The 12500-nt window shown below is 41.9% G+C and overlaps 2 protein-coding genes across 6 annotated transcripts in view; one reads left to right on the top strand and one right to left on the bottom strand.

Moving 5' to 3' along the window:
• CDC123 (cell division cycle 123) overlaps positions 1–4336 on the bottom strand; it is a 57035-nt gene extending 52699 nt beyond the window's left edge. Inside the window, exon 1 of the mRNA XM_060097615.1 lies at positions 4192–4336. Coding sequence (XP_059953598.1) covers positions 4192–4265 — 74 coding nt within the window. The 5' untranslated portion in view covers positions 4266–4336. The remainder of the gene's footprint in view (positions 1–4191) is intronic.
• Positions 4337–4414: 78 nt separating this feature from the next.
• Positions 4415–12500, top strand: part of NUDT5 (nudix hydrolase 5) — a 24108-nt gene continuing 16022 nt past the window's right edge. For 2 of the 5 annotated variants that reach the window (XM_060097620.1, XM_060097616.1), the window contains exon 1: positions 4652–4808. The gene's annotated coding sequence lies outside the window, so the exon portion shown is untranslated. Of the gene's footprint in view, positions 4602–4651; positions 4809–4866; positions 4932–12500 lie in introns of those variants that run through there. The other 3 variants (XM_060097619.1, XM_060097617.1, XM_060097618.1) reach the window with 3 other exon arrangements.

Genomic DNA, 12500 nt, shown 5'->3' with positions numbered 1-12500 from the left:
AGAGGCCACAACAGTGAGAGGCCCGCATACCACACACACAAAAAAATAAATAAAAATAAAAAAGATGTGGAAACCATTCTTTGGTTGGCAATGAGTGTGTAAGGCTAAGAATTCACGGTATGTTTGGATGTGCATTCTATTCACCTGATCACCAGAGTACACAGCTGCTTACCTGGGCATGCTTCAGCTGAATTGGTTTCAGGCAATAATAATTAAGGAATGGCAAAGCCTATGTGAGAAAACTAGAAAGCTGCATGGGAAGGCATCAAATGCCTAAATAAATAAATGAATAAGCTTTACTCCTTATATTTGATATACAAGCCTCATTTACCATCATCTTGTTGTCTAGTTAATAATCACTGATCATGTTATAAACATTCACTTGTATTACTGTTTATTAAATACGTTTTTTTCTTTTGGGAAAAAAAAAAGGAATGGCAAAGCCATACTTGATATCACTTGAAAAAACATATGGGATAATTTGGTTTTTTATTCTGTAATAATCATCAAAAATCCTGCCACAGATACCTAAAATGCTATTACTTTGATCTTGAGGCATGTATTTTTTAAAAACTGAAAACGATTTTGGCCTGCTTTCAGAGAGACCATCATTGACTTATAATAGTATGCTTCATTTATTTATTGAATAAGTTTTTTGGCACATTACAGATGAATTTTGTGCACAGGAAGGATTATTCACGAGCTACTTCAGTTTTAGAAATTAATATCTGATTTACCAAAATTACAATTTCACATTCAAAAGCTTACTTCTTCTTCAGGCTTTTAAGTTCAACTACCAAAACTTATTCTTCTATTTGTAAATCTGCTAAATTTTAACAAAGTTTCAAGTGAGTCTTTGAAACTTAAAAGTTGCTTTAAATTTTTTAACTCTTGTAAAAATAATCTATTCAACTTTCTTTTTAAATATGTCAATTGTCTAATTACAGGTAAGCCTTTCCAAGTATTTAACTCTTACAAAACCAGTGAATTAAACTGTAAGTACAGTGAATCTAAGGTTCTTGCAAACATTCCAATTGAAATTGAAAAACTTAAAAAATTTTCTTATATCTTTTAACGTATTACAATTCTAAACCAATTACACAATTTAAATTGGAAACACAAGGCTAACCTGTTATACATATGCCAATTGTTCTCAAAAAGGCAAATTCTTAAGGATATTAACTAAACTTAACAGGAGAAAAAACCCTCAAGTTTGAATTATTTCATCACCTCTATATATAATTCTAGCTCTTCCTGGGGTTAAAGATACTTACCCAACAATGTCATCCCAAGAGAATTAGACATGAGCTTCCTAAGAGAATTTGAAGTTTACCTTCTCATGGGCCTGAGACTGAGAAATATCGGCAGGGATGCTGGTTCCTGGACATCTAGGGTGATTTTCCTGACCACAATAAGAGCAGAGAGAGCCCTCTTCTATGTCAATAACATCTCTGAGTCCCCAGATCGATGATTTCCGAGTTCACGTCCCTTGTTTCTGAGTTACACTAATTCTCAAGTCTGATGTGAATCCTGACTTTCCCTCCAGGTTGCATCATCCCTTGACTGGATTTGAAACATCTACTTACTGTTTGATTCCATTGTGAATTCTCTGCATATTTTTCCTATTTGGAGGGTCTACAACTCTTACATGTATGAGCCTCTCCGAGTTAGATTCTGCATCGTTCTCATGAGTCCCTGAGTCCTGCTGTCACAGTTCTAAAGTCGCCCTAATGACGTGACCTTGCATTATGTTACCTAAGTCATGGAGAAATCCTAGATGACTCCGTTAAGAACTGAATGCCTAGGAGTGGGAAAGGATACAAAAGAAAAAAAAAATCACAGTACAATATGATAAGTACTATACCAAGTGCAGATGTACCAAAGGCCACCAAAATTCTGAAGAAAAGGGAACCATGCCTGAGAGACTGAGGCCATAAACAAGTCATGGCCAGGCGTATTTGACCCAAAGGTACTGAGGCTGTCGGAAAAGAGCTTAAATCAGTCACTGAAATCCACAATGCAGGCAAGACTCCATGAGGCCTGAACGAAAGATGTAAAAGATTTAATGACAAAGTACCTATCCCATCAAGTCGATATAATTCTATACACAAAGACAAGCTAATCTAATGGAATGGAGGTTGAAGGGGCCTTTAAAAGATTATTTATAACTTTCATATTTGAAGAAAGAAACATTTAGAAAGGAGAGTGGATGGCCCAGTCATCTAGCTACTTATTCTTAAGCCTGAGTCAAAGTTCTAGAACATGTCAAAAAATGATTCTTTCCTCCATAATCATCTCTGAACCTTGATTAATAAACACCAAATAATAAGGCTGAGTCAATAACCAGAATATGGTTTCTCAGCATTAAAGCTGACAATGACAATGACAAACCTAACACAACTCCACCAGAATGACCTGGGTCGTGGAGGGACATCCTGCCATATGCTGGGTTCCAGTGATGACACCACAGAACTAACTAGAGTTACAGTTCAAAGACAGAGGAAAGAATACTTTCAGGCAACACAGCTTAGTTGTGGACCGGTAAAAAAAAAAAAAATCCCACCCCTTGGTTTATTTTTCACTCCCAGCTTCACATGAATGGTACACATTTTAAGTGAACTAAAATTATTTTGCTTCAATGGAGCTTTGATTCAATCAAAAACATTAACAATGGGCAGCTTTTTGTGCTATATGCCAGAAACAGTGGCAAGCATTTTTAATGCTTTATCTCATTTAATTCTCATGACAATCCTACTATTTTCTCAATTTTCCAGATGGGGCTTAGAGAGATTAAGCGATTTGCACAAGATGCTGGTGGAACCAAAATTCCAAGCCAGACAGATGGCCCTGACTCTGGAGTCCAATTCTTAACCATTATACTTTACTGCTGAAGGCAAAGAAAAACTCCGCCAGAGGTGACAAAAGGTGCCTGCACACAAAGCACATGGCAGCTTCGAGTGAACTCCGTGTGAAAATGTCTGACAGGCTCACAAATATACCTTCTATCACACCAATACAAAATAAATAATTCTAGCATCATCTCAGACCCTAAGCCTCTTTCGATTATGCAAGATAATGAAGGACTGGCACATCATATAAGAAGATAAAGTCCACTGCTGCTGTTGAAGCTCTTCCTTCTGTTTTGGTGTGACTTCAACCATCTTCAAATGCAAAGCTCCTTCGAGATGCTCTAACCTCCCTTACACCCTGGATAACTGGGAGCTGATTCTATGTATGAATAACAGGATAGAAAAGAACTGTCTTTTGAATAATCTCCTTGGGCTAGTCCAAACACTCAGGATCTCAAAAGTTTCCCTCTCTGTATTCTCACTGTCTGCACCAAGAAAGAAAAGGGAAGATGCATATCTAAAAAAGTGGCAATCTAGGCCTAAAGGGGGAGCGCCAAAAGACAGAAAATGCTACCCGTGGATACGCAGCTCTTTGATCTATCCGCCTTAGTGTGGGAAAGCCTACCCTTGCACCATGCTCCAGATGTCACAACTGCTTTTGAACATTTGGGGATATTCTCCTAGCTGCCTTGCCTACATTACCTCGAATGACCGGGTGAAGGATGAAACAGTTAATCCTCTGCTTGCCCTGCAAACTGGTCATAGATTCCTTGTTGTGGGTCAGAGAACTAGAAAACAAATCCTGTTCCACTTCTCTTCCAGATGGTTTCCATCCCTAACAACACATAAGTATACTTTACTAATGCTTTCCATCTACACTATCATGTTGGAGCTTCACAATGGAATTTGAGGTTCGGTCTGTATCATTGTTCTCATTTGATAGTGACCAAAAACTATCAAGTCCCCCAGTGGGTTAGTCAGTGGCAAAGCCCAGACTACCCAGTTCTGCTGATCATCTCTCCCCGCTGGCAATTCTAAAGGCAGTGAAGGTGAACTCCCAAGCCTAAACTAGCTTCATCTGCTCCTCAGCCCGCCTCTGACCTTCACTGAGCCACGACACTGCCCTTCTACCTCCCCAGCACCCTCCTTGATGCACAACAGGGGGCACAGCAAACATGGATCGACTTCATCCATCTCCCCACCCGAAATACCACTTAGGAAGTCAAAATCTCGGCCCTGGCGCTCCCATCCAGGCCTGCAGTTTTTTTATGGAGCTGGGAGTCGCTCCAAATTTCGCAATCCCCTTTTGCCCACTGCCCCGGCGTAACCCCTCTCGTCTCACCTCTTGATTGTGAGGCTTCTGAACAGTGGATACCACGCGGAGAACTGACAGTGCAGCACATGCTCCTTCTTCATCCTCCAGCCGCCCCCGCCGCTGCCGCCGCCGCCGCCGCCGCAGCCTCTCCCTCTCCTCCCAGCACCCTCCCGGAACCCTGGTCTCCCGTCCCGGAAGTGCCCGCCGAGCTGGTTTGGTTAAAGGACACTTCCGGTCTATAAAGCAAGGAGGAAGGCGCGAAGAAGGAGCGGAGAGAATCTTGGGGCGTGCTTTTTTAGTGTACATTCACACACACACACGCACACGCACACACACACACAGAGTTCTGTCCACGGGAGAGAAATTCCAGAACTGTTGAGACGAGGATTGTAAATGCAGGGATCCTCTTCTCGCCCAGCCGCGCACTGCCCCGGAAGGTAATCCTCTGCGGCTAGGTCACCAGCGGGGGTGCTACGGGTGCCGCGAGGGGGCGAGCGCGCACCCTCTCTCATCACCGCGAGGCGCGCCTGCGGCTCTCGCAGTAGCCCCGCATCTTCTGAGACTGCTACCTTGGATCCGTGCTTTCTCCTTTCCTCCCCCTTCCTAAAGGAGTACCCATCCCTTCGCCCCACGCCTGGGAGTAGGTAACTCGGCGCGGGCCAATCAAGTGCAGGGTCTCTTTGGCGGGGGAGGGAGGGAGCACACCTGGAGCATGCCGGCAGCGGAGCGTGTCTCCCCGGCTGCGAACCCAGCTCGCGTCCCGCGAGGTGCGGAAAGGAGGGCAGGTTCAGAGGCAAACCAGGAACTGGGGTGGAAGAGCTGGGCTACTCGGGGTACAGAAAGTAGGAAGCATCAGAGTGAAATGTTAGCGTGAATGCAGTGGTGGAGGCATCTGCAAAGGGAGGCATGGCCCCGCTTCTCTGGTGGGGGAGGGTTGTGAGAGAGAGGGAACGAGCCCGTCTGTACGGTCCTGGGGAGTTGGACTTTGGAGGTGGTAGAGGAGGTAGATTTGGGAGAATAGAGGAAAGGAGAGGTGTCGCCTTGAGCGTCAAGTTCATTTATTCTAGCCTCGCAAAAGTAGCAGCTTGCAAAAACACAGCCAGATCGTGTCCGTACCCATGCCATGCTGGATTCACAAGACTGTAAGGATTGCTAGTCGAATTTGTTATACCATTCTTTTCCCCTTTTCTTCGTCCGTCCCCTATCACCCTATCGTATGTTTTCCCTACTCCTTTCGTAAGGGCGTATCAGATGGCGGTCAGAAAGTAGAGTAACGAAAAAGTTTACTTTTATTTATTTCTTTAAATGAATGAAAAGAGAAATGACTAGTTGCTGAGAAACGCCTTTTAAACCTAGCCTTGCTTCTTACAGTTACGTGCCTTGGGCTTGTCCCAGGCACCTTTGCCTAAGGGCGCACATTTCGGATAGCTCCTTAAAATTGCATATTCTTACTGGCTCATCTTAAGTCGTTTTAAATTAGAAAGAGGTGAGAACCCCACCGATTACAAGCCTCTTTAGAAAGGTATTCATTCGTATAATTACAGGATTCTCTGCCCATTAGTCGTTAGAACCCTGCCCCCCCCCACCGGGAATATGCGTTGTTTCCTGTTTTGTTTTGCTCAAAAAGTGTTCCTAAGTGGTTTAATTGGGAGCAGAGCTTTTAAACATACATTTTCAAAGCGGAGGTAAGTGGAGTGTGCCGTTGCAGAGTATGTTGGGGCAGGGGCGGCGGTAGTGGGTCGGTAGCACTTCTGAGATCCACGATTACGCAATCCTTTCTGTTTTGATGGGGAAAAGAAGCAAGATTCCATAGATGCTGGGAGAATGGTGCCAGGCTGCCAGATCTAAGAGAGACTTGATACCGGATGGAGTGGTCACTCAAATATTTGTTTTTGATGTGACCTAGAAATAAACAAGTTGTAGCTGAAGGCAATGTGAGCACTGAAGGGGTTAATTTGGGTAAGGTATTTTCTGTTGAAGATAGGAATTAATAGATGTATAGGAGAAAGTAGAAACTGGGAACGTAGTCAGTCTGGGAGGAAGCCCAGAAAACTTGCGTGTAGAGGTTGAGGTGAGAATTGCAGTTATTTGTAAAGAAGCAGCTAAGTTTGTAAACTTAAATATAGACACTACAGGGAAGGGATTTGATGCAGATGTCTTTTATTCAGGCTATATACTTTAGAAGTGCTGACATTTTAGTATTACTCACAGCTGATTTTTAAGTACCTTGTTACACATTTAACCAGCATCGAATAAATTGACATTACAAACAGACACTCCAGTATTTTGAATGGGTACAGCTAAATTCGCTTTTTTTTTTTTTTTGCGGTACGCGGGCCTCTCCCGTTGCGGAGCACAGGCTCCGGACGCGCAGGCTCAGCGGCCATGGCTCACGGGCCTAGCCGCTCCGTGGGATCTTCCCGGACCGGGGCACGAACCCGTGTCCCCTGCATCGTCAGGCGCACTCTCAACCACTGCCCCACCAGGGAAGCCCCGCTTTCATTATTTATTTGCCACCATGTGTACCTTTTCTTCATTTAGCCATCAACTGTTTATATTAATCAAGTTTTTTCAATGAAACCTTTACAGCAGTGGAAATAGTTGCTTTTTCTCATGAGGGCCGAAAAATATCTGTAGCCAAAGTGATAGGGGGGTAATTGAGCAATTCCAAATTAAATAATGAAAAAACATTTCCTTCTCTGAATCCATAATATAATTAATATTGTAGATTAGTGTTTCCAACTGCCTGTTGGTTTTCCCCACTTGGGATATCTTACCAACATCTCAAACTCAGTGTTTCCAAGTTTGAACACTGCACCACCCCTTTCTCCCAGTTTTCTTTAAGATCATCTCCTTCTTGGAACTAGCTTTGGAAACCCCTTCCCCAGAAACTGTTTTAGGAAAAGTAAAAAAGCCTCATCTGCAAGGAATTAAATCTGCTTGTTCCTGGTCCACCCTCGTCCAAACCTATGTTATCTCTTTCCTGGGCAATTACAAGATCTTCTTTACTGGTCTTATTACTCTGTGGCTGTAACCAATTAACTTTTCCAAGGGGTAATTACAATCAGTTCACTCTTGCTCAACCAGAACTAAAGGTAATGATTGTAAATCACTTGGTTAATGATCATAAATCACCATGTATAATTTCAGTAACATGTCAGTCCCTCCCTGCCCATCCAACCCCTACACCTACAAGAAAAGAAAAGAAAAAAGAAGGCTTTCAGTGGCTTTGCATAACTTCAGGAAGTTATGTGAGGGTAATTGTCAGCAAAGAAAAGCTCACTTAAAGTTAATCCATTTGATGTGGATACCAAAATTTTACCATAGATGGCACAAAAGAAGACTGATCAAAATATTATCTTTAAAAAAACTAAAATTTTTGAAGCTTTATGATTTTAACCAAGATTATTAAATATAACAAAACTAATTGGTACTTTGTTCATTATAAATCAAGTGGCTTTTCTGTGTAGTTTTTCTGAAAGAATGTAGAATAGCATTTTAGACATGCCTATTAATGACAATCGTTATTTTTTGCAAAAATTGATCTCCCACTTAATTTCTTTCAAGTTGCCTCATTGATTTCTCTATTCCGTTATTAAACTGTTCCAGCTGCCTGACCTTCATTTGTCAATCAGAAGTTTTTGCTTACGATTTGAGCTCCTACATTTTTGGTTGAGTATAGATGGTGTTTACAATACTCAGCTATTAGCTGGGAGAGATTAACCAATGTGTGATTTCTTGCTCTGGTTTTTGCTTCACTTTGCAAGCTCAGCAAGCTGCAGGGACTCGGGTATGGTAATAAGTGAATGATGAGGAGCCTGGGCGCAAACTCTACAGCCTGACTTTTGAGATTCTCAGTTTAACTTCTTGAATCTTACTCCCACTTAACTTTAATCCAGCTGTTGTTCCTAATACTCAAATATACAAGTTTGTGAAAATGTGATCGTCTATCTTCCTCCCTTCAGTGGAGAATTGTAAGTGCTAAACCCAAGAGGAACGTGCCTAGCAGCAGGAGTTTGTGGCCTGCTGGTTAAGGTTGTTGAGTGCTTAGTTTGCCAGCGTATTTGGGGGAAAGGGGCAGGCATCCAGCCGAATCTGTGTAAGCCTTTGGAAATGTGTTTGTTAATTGTTAATATCATCCAGTATATGTGGGGTTTGTTTGGGGTTTTTTTTTTGGAGGGCGTAGGGAGGGAAAAGTTGAGAGCCCCAGGGCTTGCCAAACTCTCCTGTAATTTCTCAACCGTTCCCCCAGTTAGTATCTCTGCTTTTGTTCATGTATGTGGTTCCTTCTACTCAGAATGCTTGCCCTGCCTTCTTGGTCTCTAAATCATATCTTAGTATCAAACTGCCTTTTAATAGTAGCTTTTTAAAAGTCTTTTCTATTTTCCCTGCCTCCCAAGTGGATGTGATTTGTGCCTCATTTAAAACACCCTGGTATTGCATTATCTTTCTAGCAGGCATTTGCCCTTCTGGTTATCTGCGTATAAGGTCCCCAGGGCAGGAATAGTGGTTACTTTGCACTTGCTGTATACTTGAACTTCTGAACTGCCCACGCTCACAAAGCTAGTTAGACACTGCTGCTCAACACTGTACAGGAATTCAAAGAATCCTGTGACATTTTCCTTCACTAGAGTTTTTTGTGCCCTGGAAAAATCACACATCTGACACATCATAGACCTTCTCTGCTCAAACCAAAGTAGGTTAAAACAGATTATGTGAGGGCTTCCCTGGTAGCGCAGTGGTTGAGAGTCCGCCTGCCGATGCAGGGGACACGGGTTCGTGCCCCGGTCTGGGAAGATCCCACATGCCGCGGAGCGGCTGGGCCCGTGAGCCATGGCCGCTGAGCCTGCGCGTCCAGAGCCTGTGCTCCGCAACGGGAGAGGCCACAACAGTGAGAGGCCCGTGTACCGCAAAAAAAAAAAAAAAAAGAAAAAAGAAAACAGAAAACAGATTATGTGAATTAGAACACTCAGCGTTATGTACGTGGGGCGTTATGTACATGGGGGGTTTTGTGGGGTTTTTTACGTATAACATACACCTATTAGCAGCAAAATGTAGATGACCTTAAGTTCTAGCTAATGAAGTGGATAAAATTCAAATTAAACTTTACTTTTAAATCTCAAAATAGCATGGAGTTGGCTTAGGAAAGTTCTATCCCAGTAGTGTTGGAGACAAGCATGCAGCTGGGCATGGAGAGCTCTCTGGTCTCTGAAGACCTGTGCTGGTGACCAGCCCCACACCGCACTATTTAGCTTCTGTTTCTGAAATGGTGCTAAGAATAATATTCTTTTCCTGTTTCAGTAACATTTTTGACATGCTTTCACAATCCTGAACATTTTGGGAATCACGTGGTAAAGAATAGACTTCTGAAATCACTCTTTAATCCCATTTTTGTTTTTAACACAGTCAATAGATTGCCAGAGAATACTGTTCCCCCTTGGGGCTGATTGCATTCCAAGTAATTACCCTCGAGAGGCCCAGCCCTGTTAGCCACTTTTTTCTTTCTTTTTTTGTAATTTATGTCTGGAGCTTGTTTTTTGTTTTTCTAGACATTTAAAAATACAGTCTGTTTGAAACAACTGCTTATAAATAGTTTAGCATTTGCCAACTGAGGGTCGATTTTTTATTACTGGGACTGTTTTGTACTTGAGTTTAGCTAACTTAGATGAAAAGGGGTGGATGAGGAACCATCCTTCAGAATAGGGCTTTTTCACCTTTTTAGCCCATCAACAATCCCTTTGAAAATCTGAGGGCAGCTGTAAAGAGAAACATTAGGGGACCCAGCAGATAACATAAATGCCTTAAAGTGTCATGTAAATCTGAAGCAACTAGATGCCCCTTTGCCCCTCAAGATACTCACATGGGGGTCGGGGGAGGACCTCTTGTTCTAAATTAGGTGTTACTGACATTTTGTCTCCTGGGAATCCAGATTATGAATCTTTTCATAGAGGAAAGTAGAGATTATCTAGCTCCGCCTATCTGCTCTTCTGGTGGCACGTGTACTTTTAAGCACTGCAGTTCTCTGCTTTTAAGAAGTTTGTGTCAGGCAGGGAGATCAGCTCGGTGCTTTGTGTCTACCTAGAGGAGTGGGATAGGGAGAATGGGAGGGAGAGGCAAGAGGGAGGAGATATGGGGATATATGTATATTTATGGCTGATTCACTTCGTTGTAGAGCAGAGGCTAACACACCACTGTAGAGCAATTATACTCCAATAAAGATGTTTAAAAAAAAGAAGAAGTTTGGGTCAGAACGTCACTTTAAAGGAGGTAGAAATTTTGACTTAATCCAGGTGTTTTGTACGGTTCTAGACAGATTCTATATTGTGCACTAAATGGGGTTGCTTGGTTGCCTGAGAGTTACTTTCTCTTAAATGTCAGAACTAAAAGTGGAGGAAACTCCTTCTCTGACGTATATGTTATTAATAGAAGGGCGTGGAAATCTAGAAGATAAAAATCTAGGTGGATAAAGTTCTTTTCTCTGGATGTACAACACTCAGGTGGAGACGGGTAGCCAGCCGTTGATGTAACTAACCTATGGTTCGTTTTCATCCGGGGCAGCACTCTACTGTGATTGCCTGTAATAATGTAAACTGTTTGTCTGATGTCAACCAATGCCAGTTAAAAGTTTACCTAATAAGTTACCGTCTGGGGTACTTTCAAAGGAATGGCTGCCTGTTTCCTTATGCTGTCTGCATATAATTCACATGCTGTCTCTAAATACCTAAACGTACATGTAGCTTACTACTTTATTACTTTCATGCCTCTGTTCAACCGTCACCAGATTAAACAGGCCTTTCCTGATCACTCTGTATAGATTAGCACCCTTCTCCCCCCTTCACTCTTCTTCAATGAGTGTGAAGATGTATAGGCATTTCTTTCTCTCATCCTCATTAAGTGGTTATTTTTATTTCTTTAGCATATAGTCATCTTTCCTTACCTAAGGCCTCAAAGTTTGCTTCTTTGCCAGAGTAGTTCCTAAGTTGGCCCACAAAATAATGTGCAAGCAACAATGTTCGTAATGTTTGAATAATATAGCATAAATATGTACTGAGCATCAGACAAAATGTGCGCCCAGCGGACAGTAAAATGGTTGCATGGTATAGCAGTGCAGTGTTACCGAGTCCAGAGCAGAACTCTGCAAACTAGTCTTCTGGGCTTTGTCAGCCTTTGGACCCAGGGTGACAGTCAACAACCCAGCTATCCTACACACTTACCTGTTGGGGATTTCAAGACTGCAAACGTGGTGGTGGTGAATAGAGATGTAATTCACAGACCATAAAACTCACCTTCATGATTATAAAATTCAGCAGGTTTTGTATATTCACGAGATGTGCCACCATCATCACAAGATGTGCCCCCATCATCACTATTTAGTTCCAGAACATTTTCATCAAAAGGAATCCCATACCCCAGTCCCTCCTTCCCCCAGTCACCTGGCAACCACTAATCTGCTTGCTGTGTTATGGATTTGTCTCTTCTGGATATTTCATATAAATGGAATCATACAATCTTTGGCCTTTTGTGGCTGGCTTCTTTCATTTAGCATGTTTCCAGGGTTCATCCATGTTGTAGCATGTATCAGTGCTTCATTCCTTTTTATGGCTGAAAAACATTCTGTCGTATGGAATCACTACATTTTATTTATTCGTCAATTGATAGATATTTAGGTTGTTTCCACTTTGGAGCTATTATGAATACTACTACTGTGAACATTTGTGTACAAGTTTTTGTGTGAGCCTATGTGTCATTTCTCTTGATTATATACCTATGAGTGAAATTATTGGGTCATATGGGAACTCTGTGGTTAACCTTCTAAGGAACTATTTTCCAAAGCAGCTACACTGTTTTACATTCCTACCAGCAATGTATGAGGGTCCTAGTTTCTTCACATCCTCACCAACACTTGTTATTATCTCTTTTATTATAATCATCATAGCGGGAGTGAAGTGGTATCTCATTGTGGTGTTGATTTACATTTCCCTGATGGCTAATGATGTTGAGCATATTTTCATGTGCTTATTGGCCATTTGTATACACATCTTTGGAGAAATGTCTGTTCAGATCCTTTGCCTATTTTAAATTAGGCTATTTGTCTTTTAATTATTGTGTTGTAAGAGTTTTTTACATATTTCACATACAAGTCTTCTATCAGATTTGCAAACTTTTTTCCCATTCTGTGGGCTGTCTTTCTACCATCTTGATGGTATCCTTTGAAGCACAGAAGTTTTACACTTTGATGAAATGCAGTTTATCTGTTTTTTCTTTGGTTACTTGAGCTTTAGGTGTCGTATCTAAGAGACAATTGACTAACCCAAGATCATGACTTAACTTAAAGT

The sequence above is a fragment of the Mesoplodon densirostris genome, chromosome 4 (assembly GCF_025265405.1).
Source record: "Mesoplodon densirostris isolate mMesDen1 chromosome 4, mMesDen1 primary haplotype, whole genome shotgun sequence".
Classification (NCBI taxonomy): domain Eukaryota; kingdom Metazoa; phylum Chordata; class Mammalia; order Artiodactyla; family Ziphiidae; genus Mesoplodon; species Mesoplodon densirostris.
The sequence above is the reverse complement of the archived record's forward strand: the minus strand, read 5'-3'. Positions and strand labels throughout refer to the sequence as shown.